The sequence below is a fragment of the Macrobrachium rosenbergii genome, chromosome 37, assembly GCF_040412425.1.
Source record: "Macrobrachium rosenbergii isolate ZJJX-2024 chromosome 37, ASM4041242v1, whole genome shotgun sequence".
NCBI lineage: Eukaryota > Metazoa > Arthropoda > Malacostraca > Decapoda > Palaemonidae > Macrobrachium > Macrobrachium rosenbergii.
In genome coordinates, this window is record NC_089777.1 from 12,918,452 (window position 1) to 12,942,141 (window position 23,690).

At 34.7% G+C, this 23,690-nt stretch overlaps 1 protein-coding gene across 8 annotated transcripts; it reads right to left on the bottom strand.

Annotated features, from left to right (window-relative positions):
* Nucleotides 1-287: 287 nt before the first annotated feature.
* On the bottom strand, nucleotides 288-23,690 carry LOC136825317 (uncharacterized). Of its 8 annotated transcripts, none has more exons than XM_067081468.1 (12): nucleotides 23,553-23,683; nucleotides 19,320-19,545; nucleotides 17,545-17,874; nucleotides 16,822-17,029; nucleotides 16,488-16,651; nucleotides 12,864-13,029; nucleotides 11,919-12,061; nucleotides 9,116-9,297; nucleotides 7,357-7,543; nucleotides 6,442-6,522; nucleotides 3,474-3,603; nucleotides 288-536 (listed from the first exon to the last, which is right to left on the bottom strand). In XM_067081468.1, the coding sequence occupies exons 5-12, from the start codon at nucleotides 16,626-16,628 to the stop codon at nucleotides 412-414; spliced, it is 1,155 nt and encodes a 384-aa protein (XP_066937569.1). In that variant the 5' UTR covers nucleotides 16,629-16,651; nucleotides 16,822-17,029; nucleotides 17,545-17,874; nucleotides 19,320-19,545; nucleotides 23,553-23,683; the 3' UTR covers nucleotides 288-411. The 8 variants fall into 8 exon arrangements, with proteins under 8 accessions (XP_066937569.1, XP_066937567.1, XP_066937571.1 ...); XM_067081466.1 differs by having other exon boundaries at nucleotides 23,529-23,683; XM_067081470.1 differs by lacking the exon at nucleotides 19,320-19,545 and having other exon boundaries at nucleotides 23,553-23,690.

The following is a 23,690-nucleotide window of genomic DNA, read 5'->3' on the forward strand; positions in this document are numbered from 1 at the left end:
AAATATGGCAGAATGTAAACATTCCAGCACTATATGGTGGGAAACAGGTGAATACAAAAACAGTCCGAGCGAGTTAGCCCAGCATATTTTGTATTTTCTTTAAATGCCGATTGCACCAAATAGTACGAAGATAAAGCTAACTTTAACAGGTAAGATTCATTCTACATAATACTGTATATCTTTCTTAATATGAAAAATTCAAACTGTAAGAGAAAAATGATGCACCTAAACAGATGGTAGCTATCTTATCCATGAATACCGGAGGATTTGCTTATATTCACATGATCAAGGAGGGTAATTTTATTTAAAATATCAACAAACCACATTTAGTATACAATAATATAAATAACTGTTGGAAATATATACCTTTTCACAACAACATTCAGCTCTTCATTATCCCAATTACTCATGTCACACCCCTTCACTAAAATTTGTACTTATAGTAGAAGTTTCAATGCTGAAATTTGCTGCTAATGCACTGCGTATTGCAGCCTCTAGTCTTTGACGTAAATTCTGTTCTTCCACAACCCGTTGACCTGTAACATAAAAACATACAATACATACAAGTACAGTATAAATAAATATAATAAATCCAAGGAATGTAAAAAAAATTATAAAGAAATGTAGAAAAACCACAAAAAAAAGGCTGGCCCCAAAGAAATGCTAGAAATAAAAAAAACATGAAAGTGATGTTAAAAGATTACGAAAGAGGAAGTATAAAAATCAATGTCACATGGTTATGAAAAATAAATAAGACATCTCAATGTTCACAACCCTGCACTGTATTTGTGTAAAAATAAACTTATTACCAATTTCACTTTACTTAAACTCATTCACTGCACTGACTGTATTCCCCTTTCATTTAAATGGATTTCTGGCTATGAAACCTGTAAGCAGGCATTTTGATGTAAGGGTAATTGCGATGCCTATCAACACTGCTTATGGCAGTCCTTGCTTTTACTCTCCTCTTACTGTCCTATTTGCATATAAGTTGAAAATATTGTTATTATATATACAGTCCCGGTTTATGGTGGTGGTCGAAAATCGTCAAAAATCATAAGAAAACCTTACTTTTAAGGTGAAAACGACGTAAAGCATTATTTTGAAATCAAAAAAATTAACAGCCCACAACAATGTCCTGATGAATAAGTCTTGTCCCGTGGCGGAACCGTCTAAACCGGGCTACCATTTTGTTTTGAAATAATTAACAGCCCACAACAATGTCCTAAGTCTTGTCCCACCCTTTTGCTACCATTTTGTTTTGGAAATGAGCACAAAATTACAAGTCTTTAATTAATTTTGCTGTTCTTCTGTTGTCCTAACATTTCTTGCTCTATAAAGTTTTCTTTTGGTCACAGTTATTCTTACTCACTTTTTTTTTTTTTCTCAGACTGGAGCAGGGCTTTGCTATTATTACTGTACTTGCTTCTATACTTCACCCTATAATCACTTCCCGAGCATTAAGCTGGAATACTTCATGCCCTCCCAAGGATTCTTCTTTGATCAAAAATCTGTAGAACAGATGATCATAATGATTTTCAATGGTATGTGAAAGTCACATCAACATTCATCTTTTGTATCTTTTTCATAGCACTATGAATGTTGAATGCTTATAGTAAATTTTTAAATCAAAGTTTTAATAATACACTGAAAACCTGAAAAAACACCTTACTGAAGTAAAGACACCCAAACTACTAATGAGTAAAACAGACAAAATAAGGTTTCTATCACAGAAACTGTTTGAATTTCTGCAAGTTTGCAAAGGCATTTGCTCCAAGCAGACTACTTTGGTTATTTATAAAAGATAACTTTACAATCCTTTATAAGAAATTCTGGAAACCGAAAAGATCTAAAATCTTATTTTTTTTTTTTTGCAGAGGGTAGAGTGTCATCATAAGGTAGTAAGATCGATGAAATGTAATGTCATTTATGGTCCCAAATAGTGTTTAAATTTATACGTTTACCATTTACACTCTAGTATCACGTGACTTTACAAAACCAAATTTTTAACCTGAGTGAGTGAGTGAGTGTGTGCATGTGTGTATGAGAGACAGAGAGGAGCTATTGGCCCCAGTTAGGTTGTTAAACTGACCGATGACCATTTGGAGAAGTCAAATATGGTTGTAATGAGAATAATTATAATTTTAATAATTCTGGTTTTATTTCCTGTATCCAATCATATTTCATGTATCATTGTTATATTATTATCATATTACAAAATATGAACAAAGTGATCATGTGCCATTTGCATTCTAGTAAAGTTTACATTCTTAAAATCATCAGCTGATTGCATTTTACTGATATCATCACTGCAATTAGTTGCTAAATGAAATGTACTTTGGAGATACTTTTTCCATATATTATAAAAAATGCAACTTACTTTATTTACAATTGCAGTAAATTCAATGAAGTAAAGAGATGATTTCACTAGTTTCGGATGCCGTTTTGCCTCTTCCAAAACTTTTTAAGGCCTGCACATTATTCATTTCTTCAACCACAGCAACAACCTTATATTTAGTGGTACACTTTCTTTTACATCTTTCTTCTATATTGCCACAAGAACAAATAATTTAAATATATTTTATTTTCATTTATGGAAATCACCATTGGAAATTAGCAAATTTTTAACAAGTTGACAACTGTAATGCAACTATAAATGTGTGTTAGTCATGGTACCTAACATTGACAAACAGCTGTTATCGATTCAGTTTTTTATGTTATTACTAGCTGCTGTTTATGCCAGTGTTTTACAAGCAACAGTAAGTGGTTGTTAATTATAAGGAATAGTAATGAATTCTTAAACAAGCCACAAGTTTGGTAAACCTGGCTGCATGTATGAACTCGGCATTTAACCTACTGAACTTTTGCTTCAAGACCAATTAATTAGTTAAAAGCTAACTTAGATATAATATGCATTATCGATTTAATCTATCAAAACTCTGACAGGTATCAGAAGTTTATTAGCATAAGCTGCAGAAAGAGAAAATCGCATGTTAAGTATAGCCTCATGTAATTACCGAAAATGCATCTTGCACTATATATATGTGATGAAATCATCTTCAGGGACAAAATTTTAAGGATTACGTGAGACAAAAGGTTGGATGATACATGAGTATATAAGCAAATTACAGTTCTTTTAGATGCTTGTTTATGAAGCAAGCTTCAGTTCTGAAATCCCAAAAAATCCAAAGACCAAAACACAGCTGGATGGCCACAAGGGTTTCAGATAAGGGATTGTGAACTGGGGTATTTTAACTTGACCACTGAGAATTAATATAACCTTATTAAAACGTTTATTAACATTAAATATTAATATGGTAATCTTACAAATGTTCCAAGATTACAATTGACCTATTAAAGGCCTATTTAAAATTTCCATCTTTGGTACTGCATAACCTGGCCCCAAAAGTATTTTCTACTTAAAGACAATCAATACATACTGCAGCTGCAATGCAATAAACACTGTTACATACCACTTTCAGACTGGCAGGCTCCATTGATGATGTTGGCGATAAACTGTAATGTTTCTCTTCGCAGGTGTGGATAAGATGAATACAATAAGGCAGAACAGATGCTTATAAACTGCTCACCACGATTGCAAACCTGAAAAAGGGATTTCCTTTTTAGGCCACTATTTCATTACAAAACCATGGTTGACATTAGCCCAACATTTGTGGTCTTCAAGAATTCTTGATACATTATTCCAATTACTTCCAAATCAGAAGATCATCATCAACTAGCCATAGCATAAGCACCCCTGTGGATCCTGGGTTTCAGGTAGGTAATAACTTCATTTATTGTACCGTATAGTCTACTTAATAGCTACGAGGAATCAACAAGGTTGGGAGGAGGATATCATATGTAAATAACAGATGTGTGTGGATAATGACTGTGTACCAGACACAGACCTCAGAAGTGACTGCCTCCTTTGTCAGTTGTTGCCGTTAGTCAGAGACAAAAGCACTGCCCATCTACACTCACAACCCTAGACAAAGTGATAGCCCAGGACTGCAGCCATGACTGTCTACTCAATTGACAGGCATTCAAGGGATAAGTGCACATGCATAAACAACTGCTCTCAGCTACTCTACTTTTTCCTATCTTCAAGACTTCAGAGTAAGGGATCTGTATGATTGACAGGTCTTGTAGGAATGTTACTACTGCAGTCACATTGTCAACCTCCATCTATAGCTGCTAAAGTGACTTTTGTGACTAAGGAGGGGTACTAATGAAAACTCAAAATTTTTTTAATACGCGCATGCTGTATGGGTGTCCAGTACGGTGTTGCCTGGGTCTGTCTTTGCCCCTTGTTGTAGCCCCATGAGGTCTCCAATGGAAAAAACTAGAAACTTCGACACCTGATGATGCAAGGTTTCATCGCAAAACTAGTAGAAGCTTCCAGTCTGGCATGGTCTGATGAATTGTTTTTGATAAGTCAATCAGAAAGCAGAAACTGCAAGAATTTCCAAATATATTTAAAAATCAACAGTCATCAACCAAATAAGGAATCAATGACCATCAAAAGTGTCATCAATAGCCCTTCCCACTTAGTAATACATAAGCTCAAAGGAGAGAGAGAGAGAGAGAGAGAGAGAGAGAGAGAGAGAGAGAGAGAGAGAGAGAGAGAGAGAGAGAGAGAGAGAGAAGAGGCACCATACAAGTGGCCCCCTTCAGACATTCTAGTATGTCAAGTCCAAGGAGACTGAAAGGAATACATTAATTAAAAAGAAGAAAACAGCAAAGGTGTGTGCCAAATAGCACTTAGTACTACAGGTTCTTTAGCACCACCTAGTGCACATTGCTAGCAGTAACCCCCACATGGTTAGAGTAGTTTAACTAGACCACTGCATCATTTCTGGAATAATGGGCAGCCCTATGAGAGTCACAATTTCCAGCTTGGGCTTGGTAGTGTGGATACTATCTAGATTCAAACTTGGCTGGTCTGAAGGAATTTCTTAAATGACAAGGGATCACTGGAGTAGGATAAAGTTGCAGTTAGACAATTAGACAGAAAAAGAATAAATGAACTAGATGAAGAGTAATGGTGAAAAGTTATGAAGTTAGGGGTTACAAGGAAGCCACAAAGCATCTTTATTACTGCTAATCAGAATGCTTTGCTGAGGACACTGTATGCAGCACATACAAACAAGAGCAAGTGAATTATTATTATTATTATTATTATTATTATTATTATTATTATTTCAGAAAAAGACCCTCCTTCAAACTTCATTAAACAGACAACCATTCTATTATTATTATTATTATTATTATTATTATTATTATTATTATTATTATTATTTTTATAAAAAATCAAGTACAGAAATACATTTCTAGACTCATAAATCTTGCACACAGGGAATCATTTTTAATCAAGAGATGGAAACTGGAGCAAAGTAAAGTTAGAGAAGTTGGAGAGCTTGGTGGAAAGAGACAAAAGGGAGCAAACAATAAATAAAAACCATAAACCAAAGCAGGTGGGGCCAATGGGATGCCACAGATGATTCAGTACAATCAACACTGTGCCTCATCAGAAACAATGCAACAGGTAACCCAAGTGGGGAAAGGTAATTGAAGTGAGATAGATACACTGCAGAAATAAATAAATATTAACTGTACAATTACTTGCTTAAAAAAAAATTGGTTGAACAGACACTTCCCACTTAATATTCAATTAATGATGATGGTCACACAAAGAACTCTTGCTCAGATACTCAATATTTTTGTAAAAGCCAAATACAGTAAAACCCCCGTATTCGCGTTCTCATGGTTCGCGGACTCACGCATTCGCGGGTTTCTCTGGAACATATCTAGCCATCATTCGCGGAAAATTCGCCCATTTGCGGTATTTTTCACTGAGAAATATTCACTAATTACTGTATTTTCATATAATTTTCATGAATAAATGCACTTTTTGTGATAAAACTATTAAAATATTCAGGTATAAGCATTTTTACAGGGTTTTTCTTGGTTTAAGCTATCAAAATGGGCAGTTCTAAGTGTTTTTAGAGGGGTTTTAAGCATTCGCGGATTTGACCTATTCGCAGGGGGTGTGTGGGATGCAGTGATCTACAAAATCCTTCACATGCAAGTGTAACAAGAATCAACTGACACACAAAACATGTATCAAATTCATAAAAACAAACACCCAAATACTGTACTGCCAACCAAGTAAAGAAATTCAAGTGAAGACTAAAGATGCAAAAATATGAAAAGGTCAAGTGAGGTTGCTACTAAATATCAATAAATAAATAAATAAATAAATAAATACAAAAGGCTTTCCTTTCAAGGGATGTCTCACCAATCTTTTGAACTATCCATTGCTCATTCAACTATAATTTTAGCTGTCTACAGGTTTTAACCTTATGTAAAGGAACTTGTAAAATAATTTGTAATATATAAAAACATAATTATTTATCACTGAAAACAGAGCAATTTACAAACCTGATGCGCAGACCTAGGAAAAGCTCCTAAACAATTCAAAAGTACACGGAGAAGTCCTGTTACTGGAGACACCATTAAACTCTGGAAAGAAAGCAGATCAGTAGTCAGCAAAACTAGCTAACAAACTGCACAGTCTCCCTAAATACAAGTACGGTACTTGTATACTTTCATTTTCAGTTAATCAACGTATTTAAGAACAGATATCTATTTTTTATTAACCTTAGAATCTCATTAAAGACTTATCTAAAATGACACTATTTTATTTTTGTATATTATAAAAATTTTCTTTATCTCATTCAATGTTAGGATTGAAAAAATAAGGTCTACAATCTGAGTCACAGTAGAATTTTTTTTATTATTGGTTATTCATCACAATGCTTTATTGCCTATGTGGCATAAAAATCAAAACACATACCAGTAGTTGGTGGAATGGACTCACTCAGTATAGCATTATTGTTATTACTATTAGTTTACTGAGACCACTGAGTCACATTTTTAGGTTCTAACGAGCTATGCAAGGTGAAAAGAGGAGCATCATGTTAGTATTAAGTACAACTGTTGGTCAGCTGAGTAGAAGAAGCTCAAATGAACAAATGAAAAATAAAAGGTAGAAAGAAATGCAGCTGGCGCTGAAGGGAGGATACTGCAAGAAGCCTTTAGCACCATCTACTGTCTGCTTCTTTGGAGTTAATGTGGTGTAAAATGAATTGATAACACAAAAACTTCAACATCTCAAGGTGCAAGAAGGCAAATATTCAAGTCATAGCTTTTTTAATTTGCTAAGTCAAATGACTTGTAGTCACTACCTGAAGTCTCAATTATTCTTATAAGTCAGTGTCAGTACAAGGAATGTCATCGACCAATCATAAGGCAATGTGCATCAACTCAGAATATGGGCTGTGAATACAAGCTTACCTGTCGGTTAATCAGCTTTTGTAAGGCACCCATAGCAGCAGGTATGACACCCAGACATAACAAATATTCACAGCCCAACTGATCACATGACAACACAAACATGAGCCACGCAATTTCATCTACACCATCGTCATGCCTCTCAAGACCATCAATAGCTTTCCGTACAATGTCATCAACCCTGACATATCTGTAAGAGGAATAAAGAACATTACAATTATAAATGTGTTATCTAAATATCAAAACAGAATACTGTACTCTTCAGTTTAAAAAATACAGTAATCCCTTAATTATCCATACTAATAGAGCTCATACATTTTTCAATATATACAGTATTTGTCAGAATCCAGGCAGTGGGTAGCAAACTGCCTCAGAGACCAACTTAGATTAGAGACATAAAACTCTACCTCCCAACCAACACATTCAGCCACATATGGTAATAATGCAATTAATCATAAAATAAAAACAAGTATTGTAATAATTACAAAATGTAAGTATTGTAATAATAACAAAATGCATTACATTTTCCTGTACTTGCCAATCTCATCCACAACAGTGAGTTTTGCATCATCCACGACAGAGAGTTTTGTATTAAAAATCCCTCAAACAAACTTTGCTTACAAAGTAACTATGACTATTAAAATTCAATTACGATTCATCAACTGAAAAAATAAAATATAGTATTACATACACTAAAATCAAATTTTAGAAATGTTCATAAAATTAACCCTTAAAGGACGGGCTAAATATATATCAAGCACACCCCCAGACCAAGCAAACTTTAAAGCTGGCCAATTTAAGAAAAAACACATCTTTGCTTTTTTATGTACTACTGTAATATGAAATAATAGAAGTACAAAGGATGAATGTGATATTATTTATTCTTGACAATATCTTTTATTCATACAATGTACAGTAGTTTTCTAGGGATTGTCATCTCCTAGTTTGTTTTCATAAAGAGTCACTAACTAAAGCTTCTCAAAAATCTCTGATAAATGAAAACTCATTTAAGGAGCAAATTATACTACAGTAAACACCCCGTATTCACGGGGGATGCGCACCGCACCCCCCGCGAATAGCTAAAATCCACAAATACTTAAAACCCCTCTAAACACGCTAAGAACTGCCTATTTTGATAGTTTAAACACAAAAAAACTCTAAAAAATGCTTATACCTGAGTATTTTAATAGTTATATCACAAAAAGTGCATTTAGTCATGAAAATGATAAGAAAATACAGTAATTAGTGAATATTTCTGGGTGAAAAATACCGTGTATGGGCGAATTTTCCGCAAATAATGGGTAGATACGTTCTACATAGAAATCCGCGAATACTGAGATCATGAATATGGGGGGTTTACTATGCAAAATATGGCTGAGTCATATTACCTCCAGTAACTTATAAAGGATATCTACTCAAGGAGTTTTAAGCCTTTTCAGGATTTTAATCTTACCACTGCCCAGAAATGGCTGGGATGATTGTAGGAATTATGAAATCACAATTCTGTACAAGATCTATTGACAGTCAAATCAACTTCTGGCAATTACAGAATATCTGTAACATTCAAACCAAGGACTAAATGTATCTAGATTAAAAAATAAATTCTATGAGTAATCTTTTTTGACATATTACTTTAAAAAAAAAAAAAAAAACTTGAATTTAACACAAGAAATAGTTATTCTATTTAAGTATCAAGACTGCAGTTTAGTTATGATGAGCAGACAGCAATACATTAACAGATTAAAAAAATGATTTTACTTACTGCAGCATATCAGGAACTGTTGCGTAATAATGTGTAAGGGCATACGAAGCAGACTGCACTATACGGCATATACGGGATCCCAAGAGCTCTGTCAGGTGTCCATCAACTCCAAGCAACTTCATTTCGTAGCATAATTCCTCATTGTTCAAACAAAAGTTACCAAGGCACCAAGCAACAGCATCCTATCAAGAACAAATAAATATCTTCATTTTGGGGTTTATGTGTTGTCACTTTTAGAAAAGTTTATGTTTGTTCTTTAACTTTTGTTGGTTGGTTTATATACCTTTATATATTAGTTTGTTTGACTTAAAAGTTTTATTTATATTTGCCAAATTTGAGGTCTTCACGAATCCTAGAATCCATTCCTGAACGTAAACTAGATTGTCTGCTGGTCTACTAGCAGTAGTGTGTATGTACATGCCCCTGAATCATGGGTTCTCATTCCTAGTTTGCCGTTGGCTTGGTAAACAGCAATTACCATATGTAATATTGTAAAGACATTTACTTTTAAAGGTTTACATGAAGCTTCATATTGAAAAAACATAGAAATCACACAGAAGAAAAAATATTCTTCAAAGAATTATCCCAGTGCTACAAGAGATATACAAAAATCTATGAAGAAAGCCAAACAACCTACAATTGAAACTGAACAGAAAATTAAAGAAACTCACTGACAACAGTAACTGGATGAAAAAGCAACAATTTCTACAGGTGTAACTATCTGGTAAAGATTTTAGTGAAAAAGTTCTGTATGCCCTAGGATACAATTTAGCCATTGCAATTTCAATTGGAAAAATTCAATGACTTTCCTCCACATCAGTTGTATGATATTGAATAAGAACTTGTTTATTCATAATTGAAATTTCCAGGCAAAATTAATTTCCCCAAATATTTTAGGAATACCTTGAATGGACTGAGAAGTGATAAGATCATCCACATCACACAATATTGAGGCCAAAAATCATACCACAGTAATAAAGGACACAAAAACTTATATCTCAAAAATGGAAGACTTATAAGAGATAACAGTGCATACAAGAATTTCAAGAAGAACCCTCTTGATGATGTAATTAAGTTACTCAACAGTAGTCTAAATAAAATGCCAAAAACAAAGGCCTCTTACTCAGCTTCCCTCTAGATTTATCCAGCCCTAAGAGAGTTATGTATTTTCACTCAACTGACTCCTTAAACTGCATAATAGAGTAATAATAAAATTAGTCATTAAAGTTATGTTTTCTGCATTCTTTGCATTTAGGGATTGGGTCATGTGGGCTATCCATCAAATATCCATAGGTCATATAAGTGTGACCACTTCAAAGACAGGATGTATACTTCAATGTATTAAAAGTCAATACATGTACATATATTTCTATTGTTACTACTTCTAGTCCTTACAGGCCTAACAACATTATCATTAGGTATATAAAATTTTATTACTATTATTATTATTATTATTATTATTATTATTATATATATATATAGTAGACCATCTTTTAAACACCTAGTATTGAAGATGATAGCTGAATCAGCTCTATTAAATTTGTATAGAGTCATCTCTACCTTCCTGATAGTTGATTTTCCAGGCTTACTGCATTCTGCCAGTAACTTGCTGATGTCATTCTTGTCAGTTTCTTGGAGATTTTGGAAAGCAGTTTCAAACTTGGGTAGTTGTCCTTCTTCAGGAGAAAGTCATCAGTGTTGATCTAGGCCATGTTTCACTCAGGCTCTGCTGAGCATGATCATGCTGAAAGACAGGAGTAGGCTGTCATTTGTGGTGAGTCTTGCTTGATATATATGAATGGTCAGCAGGGGGTTGAACGTAGGCTGAATGCTGATTGGCTGAGGAGGAAAATTTGCATTGCTTATTAGCTGGTGAGATTTCCTCGCAAGCCAAAAACTTGTGGTTGATGATCTTGCTGCTTCAGCTTTGTTGAGTTGGGGGGCTGGTGTGTGACGTCACACTCTAGTATTACCTGGCGAACATTCCGATTGGTCGCCAGGCGGCTTGCAGAATCTCGGGCATTATCATGCACTTCTCTTTTTGGAATGTCACTTCTTGCAGTGTCTGGTGCAGGTCTATCAGTTACATGAGCAATAGGCCTTTCTGATTACTTCTGTATTCCCCACTACATGTATTGCATTCCCTGTGACGCTAGTATGGTGGGCATCTCATGTGGTTTTTCATGGCACCTTCTTAAGCACAAGAAGAGATGACCTCCCAATTTCAGTTACCATCATCAGTTACTCTGTAACTGATTTGGTTATTTATCAAAAATTTGCAACTGCTTTCCTTTCCAAGAATGAAAAACAGCTGCAAGTTACTGGTAGAATGCAGTAACCCTGAAAAATCAATTATCAGAAAGACAAAAAACTCTATACACAGTGAATACAGCTGATGCAGCTATCACCTTCAATACTTCATACTATTATTATTATTATTAATATTATTTATTGCTTTGTTGAATATGATGGCAGCCTTGGTTGCATTAATCTTGTATATTATTCATTCAACTCTTCTAATTAGTCTTTTTTCTTCTTCAATAACAGGGCCTATACCCGAAGTATTATTATCATTATTATTATTATTATTATTATTATTATTATTATGTAGTAGTAGTAGTAGTAGTAGTACTGTAGTAGTAATAGTAGTTCAAGAAGCCCACTGAGTTACATTACTTGAAAATAATGTTGAATTCTTTTAGGAGAATTCAACATTTGTACTTGGTAAATACTGAATTCTCCCAAATTTTTGTAACCAGGATGTTTTGAGTGTCTTAATGTAGAGAAACAAAATACAAATTACCTGTGACTCCGCACATCTGCCATTCATGTGAATCATGAGATAAACTGAATACCGTTTGTACAAATCCAAGCACTGTTCAGGAGTTCCAAGACCTAGATTTATGAAGACATTCATTGCCTCTCTCTTCACTTCTGCAGAGTTGCCTTAAAAAGAATAAGGAGATACTAAACTTTCACAGGTTACTAAATTATGCTCTGAACAAGATAAAGTAACATTTGTTATATTCATGAATAACAGGGCCATTAAGTTACTCACCATGACACCATAAATAGTATATGTATATACTGTACAATGCTCACACAACTTATCAAGACAACATAAAAAACTCTGCATGAAAACCAATGGAAAAATTGCTTCACCGCAACTATTACTCAGAATTCCACCTATGTTACACTGAAGTAATCATTGATCCTTAGCAGACAGCTATCAGAAGCTACAAACTCATCAGTCTGCTCTTAAAGATGTTGGTGATGTTAAAATGTTACTTTAGCATGAACAAAAATTACTGATCAACTAAACTCTTCTGAAATAAGATGATCATTATTCTGATAAGAAAAAATCTCACCAAAACAGATTGACTTCCCTTCCTATCCCTAACATTTATAAAAACACTGAAATTTCATTTTAATTTCTTCCTTATTTGTGGGCAATAGGGGATATGCATAGAACAGCACAATATTAAGCTTTTTCTAAGTAGGAATGGTAAAAAAAAAAAAGGCATTTAATACAGTACATAAAAGCACAATGCTACAGAGGAACCCATTACAATACAACTGGGTTAAGTTAATAAAAAAATCATAAGGCAATTAGATAAGAAGCACATTATAACATGAGTTTAATAGGGATATGTTTCTAGTCACTAAAAAATAATAAAGTACTGTACTGTATTATTCATAAAAGTCATTCACTTACATGAGGAGTAACTTCTCATTAAGCTATAATTACCTGAAAAGCAACTAACAAGTGCATACAAGGCCCCATCAGTACTTAGAAATACAGTTATACTGTTGCCACCAACACTCAGACCCATACGCAGTTTATGCAGGATGTGAAGGCTCTTCTTTTTCTTCAGCTGGATGCTCAGCTTGTAAATTTCATTTAAATCAGGAATCTGTCAAGATGAGAAAAATCACATCAATAAAAATCATCAAATTTTTTACGGAATTATTAACTTTTCAATAAAAAGTAATCACTACAATACAGCCCACATTCATGGTCTCTGAATATCCCAGGCAGTGCAGTCAATCTTTTGTCCAACAGATAGACGAAAAGCAGTAGCATGTATTACCTAGGTCATCAGGTTAACTTTTTGTGGCATCTAATCATCTCAAATGTTAAGTGCAAGGCCAGGGAGGCTGAGAGGAGGGCACATGCTATGCAACTGCTGGGTTGTACCAAAAAATTCCAAGTTGTTTTACAGGAAATCTGACGTTTCACCACAAACCCATCATTCCTATACAGCCCAACTATAGTTAAGGAGGGCAGTTCAAGCAGCTGAATGCTCCAGATTCCTCAATGTAACCTTTACAATCCATGGCGAGATCTTGGGAACTAAGACAAGGGGTGCAAGTCTCTGGTTAGTAAGAGGGGTCAAACAAAGGCCCATGTAAAAATAAGTACTGTATAACAAAGCATTTGTAATTGTAGGTGCTGACTGGCTCAGGAGAAGTCACTTACTATATATGTAACTAAATCAATGGAATAAAAAAAAGCAGGCAAGGAGAGCAATAGAATAGTGCAGCATAAACAAGAAGCTATATGAAATTAATCACATCATCAAATAAAATAGAGCCTAACATACACAATAGTAGTCATGTCACACAGATGGAAACAGAAAAGAAGAAAGACTGTAGCAATATCACATTAAAATAATCAAATAACTCTTAGTACTTTCACAACAGCATAAGAAGGAGACAAGTGGTCAAAACTAAATGCAGACCTGGACTTAGGACCAGATATGGGTTAAACATCTTTTGGAAACATTACTCATCCTTCAGAAATATATGCGGTTGCAACAACACTGACAGCTCCAGCAATAATGAAACAAAGTTGGAGTAAAGTTAAAGCAAGGATAATGATAGACAACAAAAGATAACAAATAAAAGGTATATGTTGATATTTATATCTTTATGCTTCCAACAAAATGGGTGAAGCATCAAGGCTTCCAACAAGAATGCAAAAATAAGTAACAAACAGCCAGCAACTCAGGCACCTGCTATATAAACTTAACATGAGTAAAACCATACTTGCTAAGAAAGAAAAATGACATGTACCCCAATATTGTTAAGCATAAGCTGGAAGTGGCAAAGTAACCCTTTTTCCCTGATTTTCATAACCCTCTCCACTATAGACTATTTTTAAACTTCTTACCTGCTAGCATTCAAATATTACTGTAAATGAGGAGAAACATTACAACTAGTTTTGTAACCATGTTAAGAGTTTACCCCGCACATATTAAACTTTATCTAAATTACAGTAATAGTCTTTGCCTAACTGTGACTGTGCGAGCCTAGCCTACCATCTCTTGCCTTTTTCTCTTTTGTTGTAGAAATTCTTTCTTGATACAGTACTATAATTTTAAGCATAATAGGTGTATTACAGCAATAAGGTTATTGAGATGTTGTGATATGCAAAAATTGTATCTTTTACAGCATTAGAACACACCGTAGTTACTTAAACTTAAATTATATGAACACACTTAAGCAATCATACATACATCTGTTTGTCCAATTAGCTTAAAATACTCATACACACACTTATATTACTAATACTGTAATTTTAAGTATATTTCAGTATTTTAAAACAATACACATATTGTTATTTATCTAGTACAAATAAAAAACTTAGGATTTCAACAAAGCACCAAATACAACAGGGTACTTCAACTTGTAATGGTACAAAATTGAACATATGTTGAACACAACTCTCTCTCTCTCTGCTCATTACTAATACTAAGATCTCAAGAATTACCATCACAAGATTTCAGCGCTTAAAAGAATACATACTGTATCTAGAGAGATATACTCAACATAAATCTAGAAAAAACTAGCAACGAGGACAAAGTACTATACCCACAAAGGTATGGAATAACATTAGATGGAAAAAGGATTAATGAGGTTGACTCTTTCAAATACTGTATTTAAGAAAAATACACCCAACATTGATTTTCTTGGGTGGGAATTTAGTGAAAACTAAAATAAGGCATATCAAGCAATGATTAAGCTGATTATGAAAAAGAAATCAAATAGATTGAAACTGCAAAAACAGTAGGATTATACATGTCTGGTACAATCCATATTGATATACAGACATGAAACTGCATTTAAAAGATTTTGTCCATTTGAGAATAAACTTCAAGAACAGCGAGACAGGATACTGTAATGGAAATTAGGAAGTTTCATACACAGATAACAATGGAAGGAAGATGAGGGTGGCTTGCACAAGTCCTTTGTACAACCCCTGGGAGAATAATACAGGATAGCATCTGCTAGACTGCTTTGAATGCCAGAAGAGTCTGAAAACTCAGACCTACTTGAAATACAACAGTGAGAAAGGAAGCTGGAGATGAGTGGACGTTTGTGCAAAATGAAGAATATGAAAGACAAGAGAGTCCCTTTGTGACTATGAATGTCCAATGTTGTTGGACTGTGTTGGAGGAAATGTCCAATGTTGTTGGACTGTGACGGAGGCAGAGTTGATGAAAGCTAACAAAATGCAAAGTTGAAATGCAACATGTATTTCGACATTTACACCTGATAAAAACTACATTTTGGGTGCAAAATAATATTTTGGAAAATAGCACACAAAGGCTTCTAATACTACTACAGTCACTACACTGAGAACCTATGAATTTCTACATGAATAGGGTTTATCTCCTGAATACGTAATAATATTTAAAAGAATCTAACCTGATGACTTAAATACAATCCTGCTGTGTAAACACAGGAAATATTCTGTGGAGAGTTGGTTTGCTTTATCATCAAATACTGCAGGAAATCCCAAACCTTATGGAGATTTGCAGCTGTAATCATAAATTGCATAGCACGAACCTTTGCACCCCTTGTTCCGTTTGTTATCATATTAAGGGATATGTACACTATAAAATTTCTTCTTTTCTAAATAATTCTGATTTGCATTACTCATATGTATGTATAAATGTATCTTTATTTATTTATCTATTATTCCATTCTTTATCACTATTTTACACCTATGAGCTTTCATATACGAGGAAGCTTTCTTTGCAAATTAGTACTGTAGTTTATTTGGCATGTTCCAGAAGAATATTTGTACACCTCGCTCAATAATAAGCGTATTACCCATATATATTTGCACAAAATATGAAAGAAAATAAGATATAAATTATAAAACTCACTCTACAAATTTTATTATAAATAATTAAGAGACTTCATCAGAAATCATTCTTTCTGAAGAGAAAAATAACTTTGCTTTACATTATTCCCAAAACAGAAGTGTGAAAATTAAAGAATTAAAAATCCCCTTTGACATAGCATCTTACACTCGCTTGTACCTCTTCAATTACTTTTTCTATGTCATGCACCTAACACTCACCTGTACCTCCTCAGCTACTTTATCTAGGTCGAGCCGATGAGAGGCATGTAATTCTTTTCTTCTTTTTACACGGAAAGCTTGACCAGAAATGCGTGCCTTCTGACGGATGCAGGAAATCATTGCACTCTCTTCCACATCCATTTTCTTATCTTCATTAAACTGGTCTGCGTAATAAACACAAAATTACAAATGTTTTGCCTTTAAAATAACAGTACAGAATAACAGAATCCTAGTCACTTTTCATAACATGGAGTTTATCTTAATAAGAATGCAACACATTGAATTCTTGGAATAGTTAGTAGCACAAGTCCAGATTTTGCATTACATACAGTACCTTTCCTGTTCCAAGGTCTCAACAGCAGGTCAAATGCTTCTTTATCGAGGTTATCCACACCACAATAACTTTGTTAATCACCCCTCCTGTTGTTCATGTGCCTCATAATCTCAACTTCTTGGATTATCCAATGCTGGTCGGTAAACCTTATTGAAAGCCTCTATTTCAAATACTCGATAGGCTGTTTCATTTGGATTCTTAATATGACCTGAAATGCTTGTTAAGGATAAGACACAGCTTCTGAACATTTAAACATTAGGACGAAAAGCACAACAGTTGAGTTCTTCAAAAAAGAAGCAACCCGTTTCCAATTCAATTTAGCAACTCTCCAAAGTGGTGCACAATGTGTCGCATTATGGTAATACAGCAAAACACCTTTGAGAAAGAGAGAGACAGACAGACAGACAAAGAGAAATTCAGTGAAATTAATGGAGCATGTGTTTGCAGTTTACCCATTAAGCTTCCTGCACGAGGGTTAGCAAAACATTATGGTACTATTCTAATGGTTACAGCTGCTGGAGTTTTGGCTTTGAAAATTAAAAAAAAAAAAAAAAGGGCTACAAACAACCACATGACAGAAATGTTATCAGCTTAATTTTCTTCTATATATTGCAGGACTGTGATAGTTTCATCATTTACTAACACTAAAATCATGTGAACAATAATACGATATGAAAAGGGACAGAAATTGTGTTAAAGCACTGCACATACTAAAAAGGATACGAAAGTGATTGACAATGACTTGAATCTTTGAATGAAACACATTCAAACGGCCACGAATGTTTATCAGATCTCCAAGATGTATTGAATGGGGCTGATATTTTGTTGATTTTATGATGCTCAACAGATGTTGGTCTAGATGTTCTATATCTTTCCTATGACCTGAAGATGAGGACGATTCTTGAAACAGTATATTTTTAATGCGATCTTCAGAAGGTATATCATTAACATCTTTTTCTGAGAAGTTGCAATTCAAACCTAGATCCTCTTGTTCATGGCCCTTTCCTCTTCTCCTAAACTGAGCACAGCTAATTATGCCTGTCCCATCATCAACTGGAATAGAGTATAATACAATAAAGCACATGAAAGACCTAAGTAATTAATTACAATAATTATTTAGCCTTAAAAATACTTCACTGATGTGTAACATGTAAGACTCTATTACTTGAGTCTGTTCTGCTTATTGAATAGACAATACCAAAACTCATGAAAATTTAGCATGGAAGGCATTTGAAGTTTAGCCTGTGTGTCCAAAAGGAGTGATGGGAAGCACACTTGGCTCAACCAAACTGTTTAACCATTCAAACCACCAAATTCCTTAGAGGTTTGGTAGGAGTCTTCAGGAAAAAGTAATTAAATAACAAGTTCATGAAATTATCTGTTTTAATTCTGAACAATGGCAATGGAGGAAACAGAAAAAGGTTTGGCACTAAACAACTATCACTGCCCAAAATTATCTTTATAAAATAGTTCATCCACCTTCCACCCCAGTGTGGCACTTTACTACACTCACAGAGCTTCCCTGAAAGATCTGTTCTTGAATGAGGCATGAAAATTGAAGCATGGCAAAGCTGAAAATGTTAGCTAGCTAAGTAAAAGTAATCAACGGTACTGACAGTGTGCAAACTTATACTCAGCTTCCAGAAGTACTATAACAATGAAAAAAAAAATGAAAACATGGAATCTGTGGTTAAATGTGAGGTCTATCAGTGAATTTCCAAACACCAATGACACCTGACCAACATCTGACCCATTGCCACCCAAGACCCAATCATGATCATCACAAAAAGTGTTTTGAGCATCATCCCTGAGGTATGAAGAGGACAAAGTTGACTAAAAACTTCCAGTGGCAACCACTGAGACTAGGTTTCTTATTAGGGCATTCCCATGATAAAGGATTTCTAAATGCTTTTAAAGCACACCTATATCAGGAACACAGATACACTCTGTCTGTAAAAAATCTGCTAAAACCAGTTATGAAATGAGCCATTCAAGATAATATTAGGTATAATCATTACAGCAAGCTGTCATGCTCACAAAACTATTCAATAAGCAATATGCATGCCACCTATTAAAAAAATATGCAATTAACCCACACTTTCACAGGTTAGCATGCCACAGCAAGCTCATTTTGTTCATAAACTAACCAAATTAACCAGTCTAAAGACCTGAAAAAGAAACTCACTTAAAAGTTTGTAATGAAAACCTATAAGAGACAGGCTTTGAGAATATGAAAATAACAGAGCAATAGCTTACAGCATAAAAATATGAACGATGCTAAATAAAAGAAAACTTTAACCAATGAACAACTGAAGAAATCACTGCAAGCTGAGGTTCACTCATTACTGGGCCACTAAAGAATGATAACTACCTCTCACTGATAACCACTGCAGCCTCCGAAACAATCATCTCGGTTATTATCCTTGTTTCAAATAAAATAAGGTCATGTATTTGCAAGTAACTTACTGTCTAATATGTACACATGACAAAACACCTACTTTCGAAAAGAGTGGTATCCCCTTTAACAGCTATGCTGACAACAGTGCCAAGAATATCAACGTGTGTCACAATTTCATCTCCAACATAAAATCTGTTTCCATTTAAGGTTAAGTGACCCACAAAAAGCTTTGAATGAGTCTTCCTTTTAAAGGGACCTCTTTTCTGAGCCATTCACCTTCACACAGAAAAGCTATTGAATCTTAGCTACGACCAAAGAGTAGACTTCTGGAAGAAAACAGAACATGGATATGAATAAAATACATGCATAAACTTATCAAATAAGAAGCTTACAAAATGTTAATACTACAAACATTCATAATTTAATGAATTCTAAAATAAATATTTAAAACTATGTGTAGACAATACAGACACCACCCTACTTACAAACGAGTTACATTCCGGACAGCCGTTTGTATTTGTATTATTTGTAAATCAGTTACTGTACTATTCATGTCTATTTAAGTACAGTATGATATAAAATCAATACAGTACTGTACACTTTTTCATCCTGCAACACAATACACTACACATACAGTACTGTATGTACAGTACAGAATAGGCGTACAAAACAAAATTTGACCTTAACGGGTGGCAAAGAGGAGTGCTCTGAATATAATTTTAATTTGTGATCCTGTTTGTTTGTACCGCTAAATGTTTGTAAGGTGAATGTTCGTAAGTAGGGTGGTGTGCCTACACCATAATTGTCTTTAATACTAATCTGGGGATCACATGAACACAAGCACATTCTGAAACTAAAATGATCATTTCACAAATAGTGCACAAAAAAGTTTGGAATATACCGTAAATCCTACCCTGGCTATATCACTAATAGATTAAACATTTTTTCTTTATATAATGCTCTATAAAATTAATAAATTAAACTAATGTACTTTATGATCAGGAATCCAATTAACACGTCTAAACAAAAGCTATTTTTGAAAAACATGTGCACATTAGCCATTGATGTTTGGCAGAGAGGGACGATGAGAATGTGTGAAAGACATTACTATGAATTAGGAGCCAAAAGGGTATCAAGACATTAAGTGTTGAGAAATCACAGTGGAGATATCCTACCATGGTCTTCTTTCACCCATGTACATTATGCCACTTCAAAAACCCTTCAGTCATAACCTGTGTTGTGTATCTCCAATTAAAAATTTGTAATTTTTTAAAATGAAATAAGCATAAGAGCATGAGTATGATTGTACATCTTTTATTTTGTCAAATTACTAGGTAGAAATTTTCATAGATTTTCATGTACTAGCCTAGTACAGCTATGTAAAAAATGTATGGTACATCTTGAAAATTAGTCATTTTGAAGGCTAGATATGATAGCTGGCATCACATATAGTATGCATTAAGAATAAACACTGTACCCTGTAATAAACTGAATTTATGTATGTAGCATCATGTACGGTAACAAGTTGAATGGTTTTTCATTATAACCACCTTATTAACCTGCAAACCTACCAACATTAAAGTAAAAATATTAAAACTACAAAAGTAAAATACTTTAATTAAATGTGCACTTTAGGAGTTGGGTCTTAACTTGTTTCTTCTCTTATAACAATTGAGTTTACCAAATATAGCATACAACAATGTCAGTTGGACTGACTGATAAGGAAAATATACCAAAGCTTACCATTAACATATTTAATCCAGCATAAACAGACTAACATAAACTAATCAATGCTTGTATAACCTTACAACGAGAGCAACTTTGACCAATAATGGTGCCTTAAGGGTAGCTTTTGCTTGTTTAACCTTAGCTGAAGGTTTTCAGGATGTGCAGTAATTGCATTTCTGGGGGATACAAGCTAAAGAGTACAGTAGAAATAGGAAAAATGAAATATGACAGCCTATAGTGATATAAGGACACCCCATGCTTCATACCTTGCCTTACATAACCTAATCTTGGAGCAGAAACACTTTAGAGGTTGGAGGCAGCATTAAGCCTTGCCTCGTAGGAGACTTACTCTCCTGACCACTAGTTCCTGCCAAGAGCTTTGTCACTGTAGATCCACCTCAGCCACAGTATTATTGCTATCCAAAGGATGCACTTAACCTATTATCTTGATTTATTTGGTCATTGCAGGAGGGGAAACACAAAGAAACATACAGTAAGAGGCAGCAAGAGTACATTTACCGCATAAAAATGTTTTCTTATGCATGCAAACTAGTCATATTGCCACAAGCAGAATACATGAATTGTTTAGGTGTTAATGTAATTTGGCTAAAACATTCTTAGGAAATCACTAAAAAAAAAACTATAATTTTTCTCACAATAATAAATATGCAACACAAACATTTCCTTCTTTACATATAAAGCACATTCACCTATTTAGGAAATTTTGCTTGTAACTCAACCTAAACCCTGGTTTTTCAAGTCGCATAAGTATTAGATATACACTAGGGGCATGAAAACATAGGAACAAGTGGTTTGCCATAAAATAATGGTGACAGATGGTTAGGTAATACGAAGACGGTAGATCTAAGCTGGCTGTCCGTGGTGAGCTAGGCTATGGCAGTTGACGTTTTTCTATAGAACTTTACCTGCTGAACAAGAATTTAAAGTAATATTTTGTTGCTCGGCTGTAATTAAGCTGTAAATTATCTTAGAACTGGTGTGGTAAAACCCTCTCGAGAATAGCTAACAGTAAGGGAGACCCATTGGGAATTTGGGTTTTTTGGTGGGGTAAATAACTTGGGAAAAGGTTTCGGTACCTTATTGTTGTATTTCCTATTATATATTTCATTTGGAACATGAAAAACAAGTGTAAAAAGAAGGGCAAATAAATGGATAGTGGGAGCCGTTCCAAAGGCACTTTTCATTCATTACTAGTACTTAAGTATACCTTAGTTTAACCAGACCACTGAGCTGATTAACAGCTCTCCTAGGGCTGGCCCGAAGGATTAGATTTATTTTACGTGGCTAAGAACCAACTGGTTACCTAGCAACGGGACCTACAGCTTATTGTGGAATCCGAACCACATTATGCTGAGAAATAAATTTCTATCACCAGAAATAAATTCCTCTAATTCTTCATTGGCCAGTCAGAGAGTCGAAGGCTGGGCCAACAGGGTGCTAGCCGAGAGCTCTACCCACCCCTCCAATGAAGAACTCATTACTAGTACTACTGATTCTAAGCCTCAACACGCATGCGCTAGCTTTTGGTTCACCAATCACCAGTTGCTGGTTTTCTGCGCTTAGGGAGAACTGCAAGAGACTGGCAATTGACGTTTTCCTATGTTATTTTACTTGCTGAACAAGAATTTAAAGTAATTACCTCTTGGCAGAACATACAAGCTTGCAGTAATCTTTAAAAATGCAGATAAGGCACGCAGCGCCGTTCTGCTACGGCGACCTATAGAGGCCACCCAAGTTGAAAGTGGAAATGGTAACGTTTTGTTTCCCGCTTATGAAAGCTTCGAATAGTGTGCAGTGGACCTAGACTATGGCAATTGACGTTTTTCTATGTTATTTTACTTGCTTTACAAGAGTTTAAGGTAATAGTTTGCCGGTCGGCTGCTGCTAAACTGTAATTTAACCTTGACCTGTGTGCGACTCACTGGCGGTTCTCTCTGCCCACTGGTACAGACGTGCAGTTTTCAAGGGTCAATCAATTACATTTTAGTTACAGCCGACTGACAAAATATTATTTTAAATTCTTGTTCAGTAGGTAAAATAACATACGAAAACGTCAATTGCCATAGGCTAGCTCACCACAGACAGCCAGCTTAGAATTACCATGAAGACTACTACTGCAGCCTGGTTCCTGCCAGTCGCCAATTGGAATATTTACCCCCTCTTATTTAGGCTATGATTTGGATTATATTTATGTCTTTTGTTTATTTTCATTATATTTACCTTCTTTCTTTTGTGTTTTAGGCTACGCTCATCCCCACGGGGATGGTACTAAACACACGGAGCCTAAACTGTTAGTTACCGAACCGGAGGGGTGCGGTAGTAGTCTTCACTTTTTCTGATGGTTAAACCCCAAATTAACCTGTCATAAATGTATAGTGAAATATTTCACCATCAAAAATCATGACTTTTCACGTGACTTAGCCTACTGACATAACCATACCTGATGGAGTCGGATAAGATGGACAAAACAAATTTTAAAAAATAAGAAATCTAGAGGAATCACAGTAAAGGTGATTTAAACTACATGGTAAAATAATAAATAAATGGTCTAGTATAATACCAGCAAGCAAGAATCTTCTAAAACCTGACAATAAATGACGGGAGTGCAGTTATCCATCAAAATCAGAGATGTGTTAGCCAACTAAAACGTTCTGCGATGTTTGTTTACAACTGACGTTCGTTCAGCAGACAGACTGCACAGATAATAATCAAAACAAGATCC